At 37.9% G+C, this 12,727-nt stretch overlaps 1 protein-coding gene, 1 long non-coding RNA gene and 8 other non-coding genes across 16 annotated transcripts; 8 read left to right on the top strand and 2 right to left on the bottom strand.

The window, feature by feature from the left end:
* Positions 1-91: 91 nt before the first annotated feature.
* LOC148388293 (uncharacterized) lies at positions 92-5,871 on the top strand. 4 transcript variants are annotated; one of them, XR_015862351.1, is made up of 6 exons: positions 92-254; positions 3,893-4,034; positions 4,108-4,196; positions 4,522-4,630; positions 4,734-4,825; positions 5,195-5,871. It is a non-coding gene; the product is annotated as an uncharacterized LOC148388293 (long non-coding RNA). The 4 variants fall into 4 exon arrangements; XR_015862354.1 differs by lacking the exon at positions 92-254 and adding an exon at positions 267-1,868; XR_015862352.1 differs by lacking the exon at positions 92-254 and adding an exon at positions 267-1,877.
* ift38 (intraflagellar transport 38) lies at positions 549-6,667 on the bottom strand. 4 transcript variants are annotated; one of them, XM_088395339.1, is made up of 15 exons: positions 6,591-6,667; positions 5,213-5,352; positions 4,752-4,793; positions 4,487-4,598; positions 4,120-4,204; positions 3,836-4,015; positions 3,468-3,563; positions 3,292-3,375; positions 3,076-3,209; positions 2,618-2,759; positions 1,761-1,833; positions 1,525-1,662; positions 1,325-1,374; positions 1,136-1,180; positions 549-860 (listed from the first exon to the last, which is right to left on the bottom strand). In XM_088395339.1, exons 3-15 carry the CDS (start codon positions 4,771-4,773, stop codon positions 690-692), a joined length of 1,332 nt encoding a protein of 443 aa, XP_088251465.1. In that variant the 5' UTR covers positions 4,774-4,793; positions 5,213-5,352; positions 6,591-6,667; the 3' UTR covers positions 549-689. The 4 variants fall into 4 exon arrangements, with proteins under 4 accessions (XP_088251465.1, XP_088251463.1, XP_088251467.1 ...); XM_088395337.1 differs by lacking the exon at positions 6,591-6,667 and adding an exon at positions 5,519-6,351; XM_088395341.1 differs by lacking the exons at positions 1,136-1,180; positions 6,591-6,667 and having other exon boundaries at positions 5,213-6,344.
* LOC148388292 (U5 spliceosomal RNA) lies at positions 6,339-6,452 on the top strand. Its single transcript, XR_015862375.1, has one exon. It is a non-coding gene; the product is annotated as a U5 spliceosomal RNA (small nuclear RNA).
* Positions 6,668-7,352: 685 nt separating the features above from the next.
* Positions 7,353-7,466, top strand: LOC148388290 (U5 spliceosomal RNA). The gene has a single exon (XR_015862370.1). It is a non-coding gene; the product is annotated as a U5 spliceosomal RNA (small nuclear RNA).
* Positions 7,467-8,365: 899 nt separating this feature from the next.
* Positions 8,366-8,479, top strand: LOC148388289 (U5 spliceosomal RNA). The gene has a single exon (XR_015862374.1). It is a non-coding gene; the product is annotated as a U5 spliceosomal RNA (small nuclear RNA).
* Positions 8,480-9,383: 904 nt separating this feature from the next.
* On the top strand, positions 9,384-9,497 carry LOC148388288 (U5 spliceosomal RNA). The gene has a single exon (XR_015862371.1). It is a non-coding gene; the product is annotated as a U5 spliceosomal RNA (small nuclear RNA).
* Positions 9,498-10,084: 587 nt separating this feature from the next.
* LOC148388287 (U5 spliceosomal RNA) lies at positions 10,085-10,198 on the top strand. The gene has a single exon (XR_015862369.1). It is a non-coding gene; the product is annotated as a U5 spliceosomal RNA (small nuclear RNA).
* Positions 10,199-11,088: 890 nt separating this feature from the next.
* Positions 11,089-11,202, top strand: LOC148388286 (U5 spliceosomal RNA). The gene has a single exon (XR_015862373.1). It is a non-coding gene; the product is annotated as a U5 spliceosomal RNA (small nuclear RNA).
* Positions 11,203-11,503: 301 nt separating this feature from the next.
* Positions 11,504-11,613, top strand: LOC148388285 (U5 spliceosomal RNA). Its single transcript, XR_015862377.1, has one exon. It is a non-coding gene; the product is annotated as a U5 spliceosomal RNA (small nuclear RNA).
* A 719-nt stretch (positions 11,614-12,332) lies between these two features.
* LOC148388284 (small nucleolar RNA U3) lies at positions 12,333-12,547 on the bottom strand. Its single transcript, XR_015862391.1, has one exon. It is a non-coding gene; the product is annotated as a small nucleolar RNA U3 (small nucleolar RNA).
* Between the last annotated feature and the right edge of the window lie 180 nt (positions 12,548-12,727).

Here is a 12,727-nt window from a genome sequence, read left to right as displayed (position 1 = left end):
TAAAGAAGAAAAAAGAGTGACAGGTGCCATATCGCAACATCAACACCAAGCGGCTGCAGCGCTTTTTTTTTCAATATGACGCCAATGTCATGGCAATAATGCATCAACAATTACATTTCATTGCGACGTCAACACCAAAGAAAAACACGTCACAAAGATTGGTGCGTGGTTGATTTTGCACGAAGATCACATAGTGATGGGAAACCCCACATCCCTCGAAGTCTAGTTGTTACCACTGAGCGCAGCAAGTCAAGGTAAACTATTTTAAATAAATGAATCGTGGACTAAAGCTCGAAATAGCAATCCTCAGATCTGATGCATTGAATGCAAGTAATTAGTAATTGCAGGAGTTTTGAATCAAGTCTATTTGCTTCAAATATTTTCTGAACTGCTAAGGAAAGGCGATCTAAAAGTTATATACTTAATTACTGCTACTGTATTGTTATGATGTTATGACATCAATGTTTATGAATGTAGTCCATTTGTTTTCCTTATGCTAAACCGGTCCAGTATATAAGAGCATCGAGGTACAGAGAACCACATCAAGATGCAGTGCTCCCATAATGAAATCTTTAAATGTTACGAGTCAATATAACCAAAAATAACATCTACGATGAGCAAAATACAAAATAGAATATATGACAGAGCACATCTGTATTTGAGTAGAAATAAACATTTGTTTTTGTAGTTCAGAAGTCATTGTCACTCTCGTCGAAAAGAGGGGGTCTCGTGCGTCCTCTGGAGGAGCGAGGTACTCTGGCCACACGGTCCTCCAAACTGTCATCATCTAATTCTTTGCTCTCATCCTCGCCTTCCTCCTCTTCATCATCTTCATCCACTTCTATCTCACTGTCTTCTGACTGAAATAGAAAAAAGGCAGAAAAGCCATTAAAAAAGGGCCACATCGTGTTTAATAGTTGTATCTTGACAGGAAACACAATTTAAAAAAAAACAAGCACTATTGATGGTAAAGAATTTTTGCTCATATCCTGAAACTACAATTTAAAGGGGGAAATCTTACATGGGAACTCATATGATCTGGACAATCCAATGACAGAAAATGTCAGGGTGGATAATCTAATTTTATTGCACAAAAGTATAAGAATAAACTACTAGGCGTTGGCCCTGCACAAACCTGTCCTTTCAGTTGTTTTGGCCTTCTGGAAATTGCTAACGCAGGCTTTAAACACAAAGGTGGGTGCAAAGAGATTGGTGAGATAGAAATAAAAACACAATCTTTGAAAAAAATTACTGAAGAGGCTGTTCTTCGGATAGAGATAGCAGCTGTACGTGCTGGATACGACTTTGTGAAACTACTATTTACCTCATCACTGTCACCCCCCTGCATGTTCCCGGTGAATCTTGTTCCTCTTCCTGGAAGAAAATATATGGACATAAGTTGGTGATAATTCAAAACATATACTCTGAGTGTTGCAACTTGCATTTGGATTATTCTAATATTCGTCAGATTTCGTCCCACATGATAGCTATCGCTCAACAAATAAATAGCTTGAGATAACATACTGAACAAATCGCTCATCTGTTTGGCAGCCATTGAGCCATTTCGAGTGGGCCGCGGATTTGAGGGTCGAGACTCTTCCAAATCACTGTCCATATCACCTTCATCCTCAAGAACATCCATGTCGGAGTCCACATCTTTCACTGAACAAAATTCATAAAACGAACGAAACATGACACTTGTCAATTCCATCCTATACTTAAGTGGCTGATTGGATAGCAACGTTATTGAGAGTTCTCACATGAGCTCCTCATTAGATCTCTGTCCTCCTCCTTCAGATTTTGCTGCATCATCCTTAGAGTGTTTTCAGCTTCCTGCGAGGGAAAAAAAAGACATCACACAATAGATAGTAAGAAATGTGAGGCACACAGCCTTTTCAGCCTATCCATCCATTTTTAATTGCCCTTGTCCTTATTAAAGTCACGCGTGAGCTGGAGCCTTTCACAGCTAACTTTGGGCAAGAGGTAGAGTCGCATGTCAGTTGCAGGGTGTATGTAGACAAACAATCATTGTTATAACTCACTCACATTCACGTCTCTGCATAGTTTAGAGTTTTCAATTCCCCCAACATGCATCTCAACAAGCAGGAGTTGAACATGCAAAAGTCCACGCAGGGTGGTCTGAGGCAACATTTGAACCTTTTGACAAGGAGGCAGATGAGCTAACCACTAACTACACTGAGCTGTCCATTTTAAACTAAGTAATCAAACTGGAAATTATATGACATTTAGAATAGGTTTTGATAAGTTGGAGATAAATACATTTTCAGACTAACCAAATGGGCATTACAAATCAGCCCCTTTGGTTGTTTTTTTTGGAAATTGCTAACTTGGCCTTTAAATACGCTCTTAAAAACGTTTCCATCTTATTTACTACTTTAAGTATGTTTCTGTTTGTAAATCCTTCCCATACATCCCATTAGTTAGTTTATATATTTGTTAAAACTCAAGTGTGACACCAAAAGAGAACTCAAATGTGCCACTAAAAGAAAGTTGGACTTAGGAGAAAATACAATGAGTGCCACTTAAATGGAAAATTCCGATCTGTATCCGATCTAGAACCACCCACATTGTGAAAGCAACAATACGGGTCACCCACCTCAAACCGTTCTTGCTCCAGCTGATGGTAATCTTCGAGTTGAGACTCCAGGAAACAAAGGTTTTTAAACTTTGCCACGTAGATTTCATACTGCTTCTGCAGGTCTTCTTCGATCTTTTCATATTCGTCCATGAAAGCTGGTCTAACACAGACAAGCATGAAGAAAAAATGTTTTAAGAATTTACTTCTGTTCCTATGGGCCTCTCAGACTTTTTTCATTTAACAATAAATTAAAAAAAAAGTTTTTATTTTCATTTTCTCTCATAGGAAAGAAATTAATCAATTCATTTAAATTGTCATTTGCACATTATGCTCTTTCGTTGGCTTTTATTGTGTGAGAGGAGAGCTCTGCTATCTGATTCATTTGTCATTTGCACATTATGCTCTTTCGTTGGCTTTTATTGTGTGAGAGGAGAGCTCTGCTATCTGATTCATTTATGGCAAAATTGTGAACTGACCGCACACTTTGCAGCGTTTGAAGTCTCTTCCGACTCCTCTCTAGTTCCTGTTTCTTCTTTTCTATTTTGGCATCTAGATTGGCTTCATCAGACACAATGTTATTCAGCATTTCTTTGGTTTTCTCCACCGTTTCCTTGAGAACAAACAGTATATATGTCAATTCCCAATTTTAAACATATTTAGAGAAATGGCAGTAAAAGAAAGAGAATACTGACCAAGGCCTCCCTGATGGCTACTCTCAGAGCCTTTTCAGTCACATCGATCTCCAGAGGTCGCGCAATGGCCGCAGTTCTCTTTTCCTGAACATAATACGGACACACACACACGGACATTCTTAAAGACAACAAGGAGTCAACATCGATTAGATGAGATACTGTGTGGTTGCATTCACCCTAAGTTCCACCTCCTTGCCCAGTAAATCGTACAGAGATGCTCCTTTTGACGTGACCTCCGAGGCTAGGTGCCGAGCTTCTTTGAGGTCAGAAATCTAACAGGAAGACAGAGGTAAAAGTACACACTTGTGATACAATTTCAGATGTTACAGATTTAAGAATAGGAACAATGTGGGTGGGTGCGGGTAGGGGCATACAATGTGCAATAAAAAAATATTCATTTTAAAATGATCTGATTGTTGTAGTTTTCAGTGGTGTGTATATTAAAACATGCAAACTCTCTTAGAAGTACTGCACGAGAAATAGTTCTTATTGTTTGCGTGGAAACCCAACTGATTAAATTGCTTCATATTAATAAGCATCTTACCCGTGAACTAATGTCAAACTTAAACTTGCTGCTGTCCTCTTCAACTTGATCTTCCAGCCCCATCTGCTTGGTCTTCATCGCGCTGTACAGCACTGATGTGATCTTTATCATCTCTTTGACCGCATAGCCGTCAGCCTGGTAGAGACGCTTGGTGTTCAGCTTGATGTGCGCTTTGGTTGCCTGCAACAAGTTCAGAGAAGTGAGCAACAGGTCCAACATTGCACAATGTTAAAACAACTTTTACTACCACTGTATTGTTTTTTATGCTTAAGACGACACATTACCATGAACTGAGCCACGGCCTTTATGAAGAATACTCTGTCCGACTCTGTCTCTACATCTGGAGGAATATCCATCTGAGGTTCATATCTACAGAATGGAATAGGGTGCAAAATGAGAACTTTTTTCAAGGGGACTTATTACAAAAACTAATTAATTATGTGTTTACACTACTGCCTCTAGTCTACATATAAGATTAAGATAAATAATGTTATGTTTTGATCTAATCACAACAATGACTCACCTGCAATAAAAATGCACCAATGATCAAAACAATGAGGTAGAACATAATTTCTGTTTATATTAACAAAAGTGTTAGTTCCTGTTTCAGTTAGAGATGCACTAACATTCTAATTAGATGAATGGATGTACCTTTTAACGAGCCACAACATGATTTCTGCCACCAGATCGAAGTTAGGTGTTCTAAAATTCTCCATTGAAATCAAGCGGGGATAGCCCAAAGCTCTCATCATTTCTGTGAAACCTGCCATTGGAAGGTGTTGAACATGAACAAATGTGAGAACATACGCAAGAAAGCAGAAACATTAACAAATGTGAGATCACATACAAGAGTGCAAAAACATTCAAATTTCTTGGGTTTGGTTTGTGTATGCGACAGATGGTGAGGATGGCTTACTTCTCAAGTCTCTGAAAGACATTGTGACTCGTGTTGTCCTCACTGGTTTGCAAAGGGGATGGAAAAGCACAAGTGTAAGTGACAATGAATTTCAGTTCTAGCAGATTTCAATAGCAATTGATAATGTGCTATACTGTATAGCAAAAATGCTATCCAGAGAACGCTTGAAAGCCAACATGATAACATCGCTCGATCGTTAACACGTCAACTTTCAATGCACAAAAACAAGATTTTTTTTATTAAGACGATTTTGTGGCCAAATACATTTTTAAGGCACATTACCGCATGAAACTAGAGATGTTTGTGCCTTTCGGGAGACAAGGTTCATGGAAGAAGCGAAGTGAACGCGTAGTCGATGAAAATGCACAACCGACTGTGTACAATTTAATAATCTTTTCACGGTTGAAAATTAGTTAATAGTCATTTGAGTGTACTGTTTACAGGGAGTCGCCAAGGGTTACCTGTTGATGATGAATCTCTCGGTCAGTCGCCCTCGGAGATCTACTACACGGAAAAGCCAGTGCCACTCGCCCAATCAGAATTTGCTATGCTCCATTCGAGTCCAATGGGAGACGAGGATGTTGAGCTATGCGTTGTGTCACTGTTTTTGGAATTGTGAGGCAAGATCAAGAAATCATATTTTTAGCGTGCTTATGCGTTCCATATTTGAAACATTTTTGCATACAATACATATTTGTAAAGCGCATCGTACAACAGCTGAAACTGTTTAAAAAAAACACTTTACATGGCCCACCCGATTACCTAACTTGAATAAGTGTGACCGGATTTGGTTTCTGAAAAAGAAGACACCATTTTTTAGGAGGCAACAGTGTTGCCCTGTCTAGTCGTTCGACGTCTGGTCACCCTAATTTAAGGGAAAGCCAATCGGGTATGTTCATACCAGGTGTAACAAATATTGTATTAACCCTCGAACGCCACCGTTGCAGTGGAGGTGAATTACACCCCAACCCAGCAACGTCAAAAGCCTCGATCATTTGCGCCACAAGGGAGATACAGAACATTTCTGAAGACTGGTTTAAATTATCCATCTAGGTTGACAAATTACGATTGTATTTTGTTTCCAGATTTGTGTAGATTTAAGTCATGAAAGTACATCAAATACCAGCCGTTTTTTGGTTTTAATTATATTTTTATTCAAAAGAAAAGGTTTGATGTTAGTTTTAATACAGCAAAACAAAAACCAAAAATCGCATCATTTTCCATACTCCATTTACCTACACTATAAAGAAAAACGAATGTCCAAAAGGTACGTGCACCCAGACATAGAACTGGTTTTACTTGCAATACTCACACCTAATCGATAGGCGACGCTGTTAAAAAAAAGTGACGTCATTGTGTACCCACCATCCTTTGCGCTGACAGTGTTTACGAGGACGAACTAGATTTCTGAACACCAAATACTTATTTGAACTATGCGTCTTAGTTGAGTATGACGGCCTCCTAAATGTATCAAATATATGAAGATCTATTATTTTTATCAAAAGGAAAAGGTTGCTAGTGTAACACCGCCTGTTAATTTCGTGAGACCAGCAATAGGGTGGCTCGTTTAGACACGGTTTAACCAGTTCGCTCGTGTTTCTCTTCAGATCGCAAAAATCTTTCGCCTTTTACTAAAGATTTCCGTGGGGAGGAACAACAAGAGTATATCTCAATTTTTTGATGCTCTGCGAAAGCGGAGCTTCCTAAACTTGTCAAAGACAACAATAATTACGCAATTGAATCTGGATCCATATCTTAACCTTAAAATCTCGAGTCTATTTGTTCTTGGGCAAGTAAAGTCACACATGTCAAGGCCTTAAATAGGTCAAGGCAAGTCACCTTATTAATGCAATTTTATCCGCAGAATCTGATTTTAGTAACGTGAAAAGACGAGATATAACTTTAAGTAACCATCATTGTCCAATGTGTCATAAAGGTAACTACGATAGCCGAAGGTGATGACTCGCGGTACCGCTCCCGCTGACGTGTGCATGTCTGATATAAAGGGGCGTGATTCTCCAATAAACACGTTAGGTACGTACAGAGGGCACGACTGATTGATTGGCAGGGTAGTGATCCAATCATGACAACGCCATTCTCAGCCTGCGCTATTATTTTTTTTAAATGTACTATTAATTTTATATTCAAACTGAAAACGTAAACTAAATAACACCGAAGTCATCGTGTCTCAAGTCAAGTACCGAGTCTTTAACTTCCAAGTCGAGTCTCGAGTTTTTTTATTTTTTGTCAAGTCACAAGTCATCAAAACAACGACTCGAGTCCCCATCTCTAGTTTGCAGACCAAAAACTATAATTTAGGCCTGTTTTTTTGAATGCAAGTTAAGTTCCAGCAAAATCAGTTAAGCTTTAGTGACAGCTTTTGGACCATTTACCCATTCAAACATAAAACTGTCAATTATACTCTGAGCAATAAATTAATAAATGTTCTACAAATGTATACTATGTATAAGGAATGATAATCGGAGCCATTTAGCTATTAAAGTATTAATTATTAAAAGGAAATGGTTGCTACTTTGACACCACCTGTTAATTTGGTGAGACTAGCAATAGGGTGGCTCGTTTAGACAAATTGAAAACAGTTCACTCTTGTTTCTCTTCAGATCGCAAAAATCTTTCGCCTTTTACTAAAGATTTCCGTGGGGAGGAACAACAAGAGTATATCTCAATTTTTTGATGCTCTGCGAAAGCGGAGCTTCGTAAACTTGTCAAAGACAACAATGATTACGCAATTGAATCTGGATCCAAATCTTAACCTTAAAATCTCAAGTCTGTTTGTTCTTGGGCAAGTAAAGTTACACATGTCAAGGCCTTAAATAGGTCAAGGCAAATCACCTTATTAATGCAATTTTATCCGCAGAATCTGATCTTAGTAACGTGAAAAGACGAGATGTAACTTTAAGTAACCGTTATTGTCCAATGTGTCATAAAGGTAACTACGATAGCCGAAGATGATGACTCGCGGTACCGCTGACGTGTGCATGTCTGATATAAAGGGGCTTGATTCTCCGATAAACACGTCAGGTACGTACAGAGGGCACGACTGATTGATTGGCAGGGTAGTGATCCAATCGTGACAACGCCATTCTCAGCCTGCGCTATTATTTTTTTTAAATGTACTATTAATTTTATATTCAAACTGAAAACATAAACTAAATAACACCGAAGTCATCGTGTCTCAAGTCAAGTCCCGAGTCTTTAACTTCCAAGTCGAGTCTCGAGTTTGTTTATTTTTTGTCAAGTAAAGTCACAAGTCATCAAAACAGCGACTCGAGTCCCCATCTCTAGTTTGCAGACCAAAAACTATAATTTAGGCCTGTTTTTTTGAATGCAAGTTAAGTTCCAGCAAAATCAGTTAAGCTTTAGAGACAGCTTTTGGACCATCCACCCATTCAAATATAAAACTGTCAATTATACTTTGAGCAATAAATTAATAAATGTTCTACAAATGTATACTATGAATAAGGAACGATAATCGGAGCCATTTAGCTATTAAAGTATTAATTATTAAAAGGAAATGGTTGCTACTTTGACACCGCCGGTTAATTTGGTGAGACTAGCAATAGGGTGGCTCGTTTAGACAACCTGAAAACAGTTCACTCTTGGTTCTCTTCAGTACGTATAAATCTTTCGCCTTTTACTAAAGATTTCCGTGGGGAGGAACAACAAGAGTATATCTCAATTTTTTGATGCTCTGCGAAAGCGGAGCTTCCTAAACTTGTCAAAGACAACAAAGATTACGCAATTGAATCTGGATCCATATCTTAACCTTAAAATCTCAAGTCTATTTGTTCTTGGGCAAGTAAAGTCACACATGTCAAGCCTTAAATAGGTCAAGGCAAGTCACCTTATTAATGCAATTTTATCCGCAGAATCTGATCTTAGTAACGTGAAAAGACGAGATATAACTTTAAGTAACCATCATTGTCCAATGTGTCATAAAGGTAATTACGATGGCCGAAGGTGATGACTTGCGGTACCGCTCCCGCTGACGTGTGCATGTCTGATATAAAGGGGCGTGATTCTCCGATAAACACGTCAGGTACGTACAGAGGGCACGACTGATTGATTGGCAGGGCAGTGATCCAATCATGACAACGCCATTCTCAGCCTGCGCTATTATTTTTTTTAAATGTACTATTAATTTTATATTCAAACTGAAAACATAAACTAAATAACACCGAAGTCATCGTGTCTCAAGTCAAGTCCCGAGTCTTTAACTTCCAAGTCGAGTCTCAAGTTTGTTTATTTTTTGTCAAGTAAAGTCACAAGTCATCAAAACAGCGACTCGAGTCCCCATCTCTAGTTTGCAAACCAAAAACTATAATTTAGGCCTGTTTTTTTGAATGCAAGTTAAGTTCCAGCAAAATCAGTTAAGCTTTAGAGACAGCTTTTGGACCATCCACCCATTCAAATATAAAACTGTCAATTATACTTTGAGCAATAAATTAATAAATGTTCTACAAATGTATACTATGAATAAGGAACGATAATCGGAGCCATTTAGCTATTAAAGTATTAATTATTAAAAGGAAATGGTTGCTACTTTGACACCGCCGGTTAATTTGGTGAGACTAGCAATAGGGTGGCTCGTTTAGACAAACTGAAAACAGTTCACTCTTGGTTCTCTTCAGATCGTATAAATCTTTCGCCTTTTACTAAAGATTTCCGTGGGGAGGAACAACAAGAGTATATCTCAATTTTTTGATGCTCTGCGAAAGCGGAGCTTCCTAAACTTGTCAAAGACAACAATGATTATGCAATTGAATCTGGATCCAAAACACGCATGTACAAGTCTCAAATCTTAACCTTAAAATCTCAAGTCTATTTGTTCTTGGGCAAGTAAAGTCACACATGTCAAGGCCTTAAATAGGTCAAGGCAAGTCACCTTATTCATGCAGTTTTATCCGCAGAATCTGATCTTAGTTGATGCTCTGCAAAAGCGGCGCTTCCTAAACTTGTCAATGAAAAACATCTAAAACTCCCGCCTTGATGCTATTCTGCTATAGTTTACAGACCAAAAACTATAATTTAGGCCTTTTTTTTTAATACAAGTTAAGTTCCAGCAAAATCAGTTAAGCTTTAGTGACAGCTTTTGGTCATCCACCCATTCAAATATAAAACTGTCAATTATACTTTGAGCAATAAATTAATAAATGTTCTACAAATGTATACTATGAATAAGGAACGATAATCGGAGCCATTTAGCTATTAAAGTATTAATTATTAAAAGGAAATGGTTGCTACTTTGACACCGCCGGTTAATTTGGTGAGACTAGCAATAGGGTGGCTCGTTTAGACAAACTGAAAACAGTTCACTCTTGGTTCTCTTCAGATCGTATAAATCTTTCGCCTTTTACTAAAGATTTCCGTGGGGAGGATCAACAAGAGTATATCTCAATTTTTTGATGCTCTGCGAAAGCGGAGCTTCCTAAACTTGTCAAAGACAACAATGATTACGCAATTGAATCTGGATCCAAATCACGCATGTACAAGTCTCAAATCTTAACCTTAAAATCTCAAGTCTATTTGTTCTTGGGCAAGTAAAGTCACACATGTCAAGGCCTTAAATAGGTCAAGGCAAGTCACCTTATTAATGCAATTTTATCCGCAGAATCTGATCTTAGTAACGTGAAAAGACAAGATATAACTTTAAGTTATATCTGCATTGCATCATTGTCCAATGTGTCATAAAGGTAATTACGATAGCCGAAGGTGATGACTCGCGGTACCGCTCCCGCTGACGTGTGCATGTCTGATATAAAGGGGCGTGATTCTCCAATAAACACGTTGGGTATGTACAGAGGGCATGACTGATTTGATTGGCAGGGTAGTGATCCAATCATGACAACGCCATTCTCAGCCTGCGCATAAACTAAAGAACACCAAAGTCATCGTGTCTCAAGTCAAGTCCCGAGTCTTTAACTTCCAAGTCGAGTCTCAAGTTTTTTTATTTTTTGTCAAGTCAAGTCACAAGTCATCAAAACAACAACTCGAGTCCCCATCTCTAGTTTGCAGACCAAAAACTATAATTTAGGCCTGTTTTTTTGAATGCAAGTTAAGTTCCAGCAAAATCAGTTAAGCTTTAGTGACAGCTTTTGGACCATCCACCCATTCAAATATAAAACTGTCAATTATACTTTGAGCAATAAATTAATAAATGTTCTACAAATGTATACTATGAATAAGGAACGATAATCGGAGCCATTTAGCTATTAAAGTATTAATTATTAAAAGGAAATGGTTGCTACTTTGACACCGCCGGTTAATTTGGTGGGACTAGCAATAGGGTGGCTCGTTTAGATAAAGTGAAAACAGTTCACTCTTGTTTCTCTTCAAATCGCAAAAATCTTTCGCCTTTTACTAAAGATTTCCGTGGGGAGGAACAACAAGAGTATATCTCCATTTTTTGATGCTCTGCGAAAGCGGAGCTTCCTAAACTTGTCAAAGACAACAAAGATTAAGCAATTGAATCTGGATCCATATCTTAACCTTAAAATCTCAAGTCTGTTTGTTAATTTCCAGTATTCAAATATAAAACTGTCAATTATACTTTGAGCAATAAATTAATAAATGTTCTACAAATGTATACTATGAATAAGGAACGATAATCGGAGCCATTTAGCTATTAAAGTATTAATTATTAAAAGGAAATGGTTGCTACTTTGACACCGCCGGTTAATTTGGTGGGACTAGCAATAGGGTGGCTCGTTTAGACAAACTGAAAACAGTTCACTCTTGTTTCTCTTCAGATCGCAAAAATCTTTCGCCTTTTACTAAAGATTTCCGTGGGGAGGAACAACAAGAGTACCTCAATTTTTTGATGCTCTGCGAAAGTGGAGCTTCCTGAACTTGTCAAAGACAACAATGATAACGCAATTGAATTTGGATCCAAATCTTAACCTTAAAATCTCAAGTCTATTTGTTCTTGGGCAAGTAAAGTCACACATGTCAAGGCCTTAAATAGGTCAAGGCAAGTCACCTTATTAATGCAATTTTATCCGCAGAATCTGATCTTAGTTGATGCTCTGCAAAAGCGGCGCTTCCTAAACTTGTCAATGAAAAACATCTAAAACTCCCGCCTTGATGCTATTCTGCTATAGTTTACAGACCAAAAACTATAATTTAGGCTTTTTTTTTTAATGCAAGTTAAGTTCTAACAAAATTGGTTAAGCTTTAGTGACAGCTTTTGGTAACATCCACCCGTTCGAATATAAAATTATGCTTTGAGCAATTAATTAATACATTTTCTACAAATTCATACTATGTGTAAGGAACAGTAATCGAAGCCATTTAACTATTAAAGCATTAATCATTAAGAATAAAAAATGCCCTCGTGTGGCACAGAAGCTAACTGCAAGTATTACAACCCACATTTACAATGTAGTTAATTCATAAATTAAATTAAGCCATATTAATATATCTAATTACGAGGTAAAAGTACTTAAAAAACATGAAAGATCTCTGCCATTCTTAGTTAAATGAATTACAACAATTACTCATAGCGTGATAATTATTAGGAGAACATCACCACACGTACCACTATTTAACCAATATTAAAGAACTACTCAGATCATGTTCCTCCCCTCAATGTTTCTCAAGGAAACATGGAACGTTCATCAATAGCGGAGAATCTATGATTAGATCATTGTTCTCCGCTAACTTCACGCTCAGGAAGAAACATAAATCCTCATCATCGTAGTAAGCGAGACCGTTCACTTTAGAAATGCATTTCTCAAGATAAATACTGTAGAAATGATCCCTGAGAGTATAGTCTTAATTCATCGATGAGGGGCGGCGGGAAGTCATCTGCGAGTGTACCATTTTTACCCAGAGGGCAAGTTCACTACACCACGACTAGTAAAGGACTATGTTTAGATTGTATTAGAAAGAGTGCCGACGTCATTAGGGTATTTGGTAACACAGTCATGATTGGCTGAGCGCTCGATCACGTACCC

This window comes from Syngnathus floridae, chromosome 13 (assembly GCF_059516105.1).
Source record: "Syngnathus floridae isolate MCC-2025c chromosome 13, RoL_Sflo_1.0, whole genome shotgun sequence".
Classification (NCBI taxonomy): domain Eukaryota; kingdom Metazoa; phylum Chordata; class Actinopteri; order Syngnathiformes; family Syngnathidae; genus Syngnathus; species Syngnathus floridae.
This window is presented reverse-complemented; position numbering and strand designations above follow the sequence as displayed.

Excerpts from the sequence above, each read along its gene's own strand:
- ift38 (XM_088395339.1), bottom strand. The coding sequence starts at position 4,773 with ATGTCTTTCAGAGACTTGAGAA. Across the intron at positions 4,205-4,486 it reads ATGTTGTGGCTCGTTAAAAG|ATATGAACCTCAGATGGATA; the intron begins GTACATCCATTC and ends TCCATTCTGTAG. Across the intron at positions 861-1,135 it reads CAAAACAACTGAAAGGACAG|TCAGAAGACAGTGAGATAGA; the intron begins GTTTGTGCAGGG and ends TTTCTATTTCAG.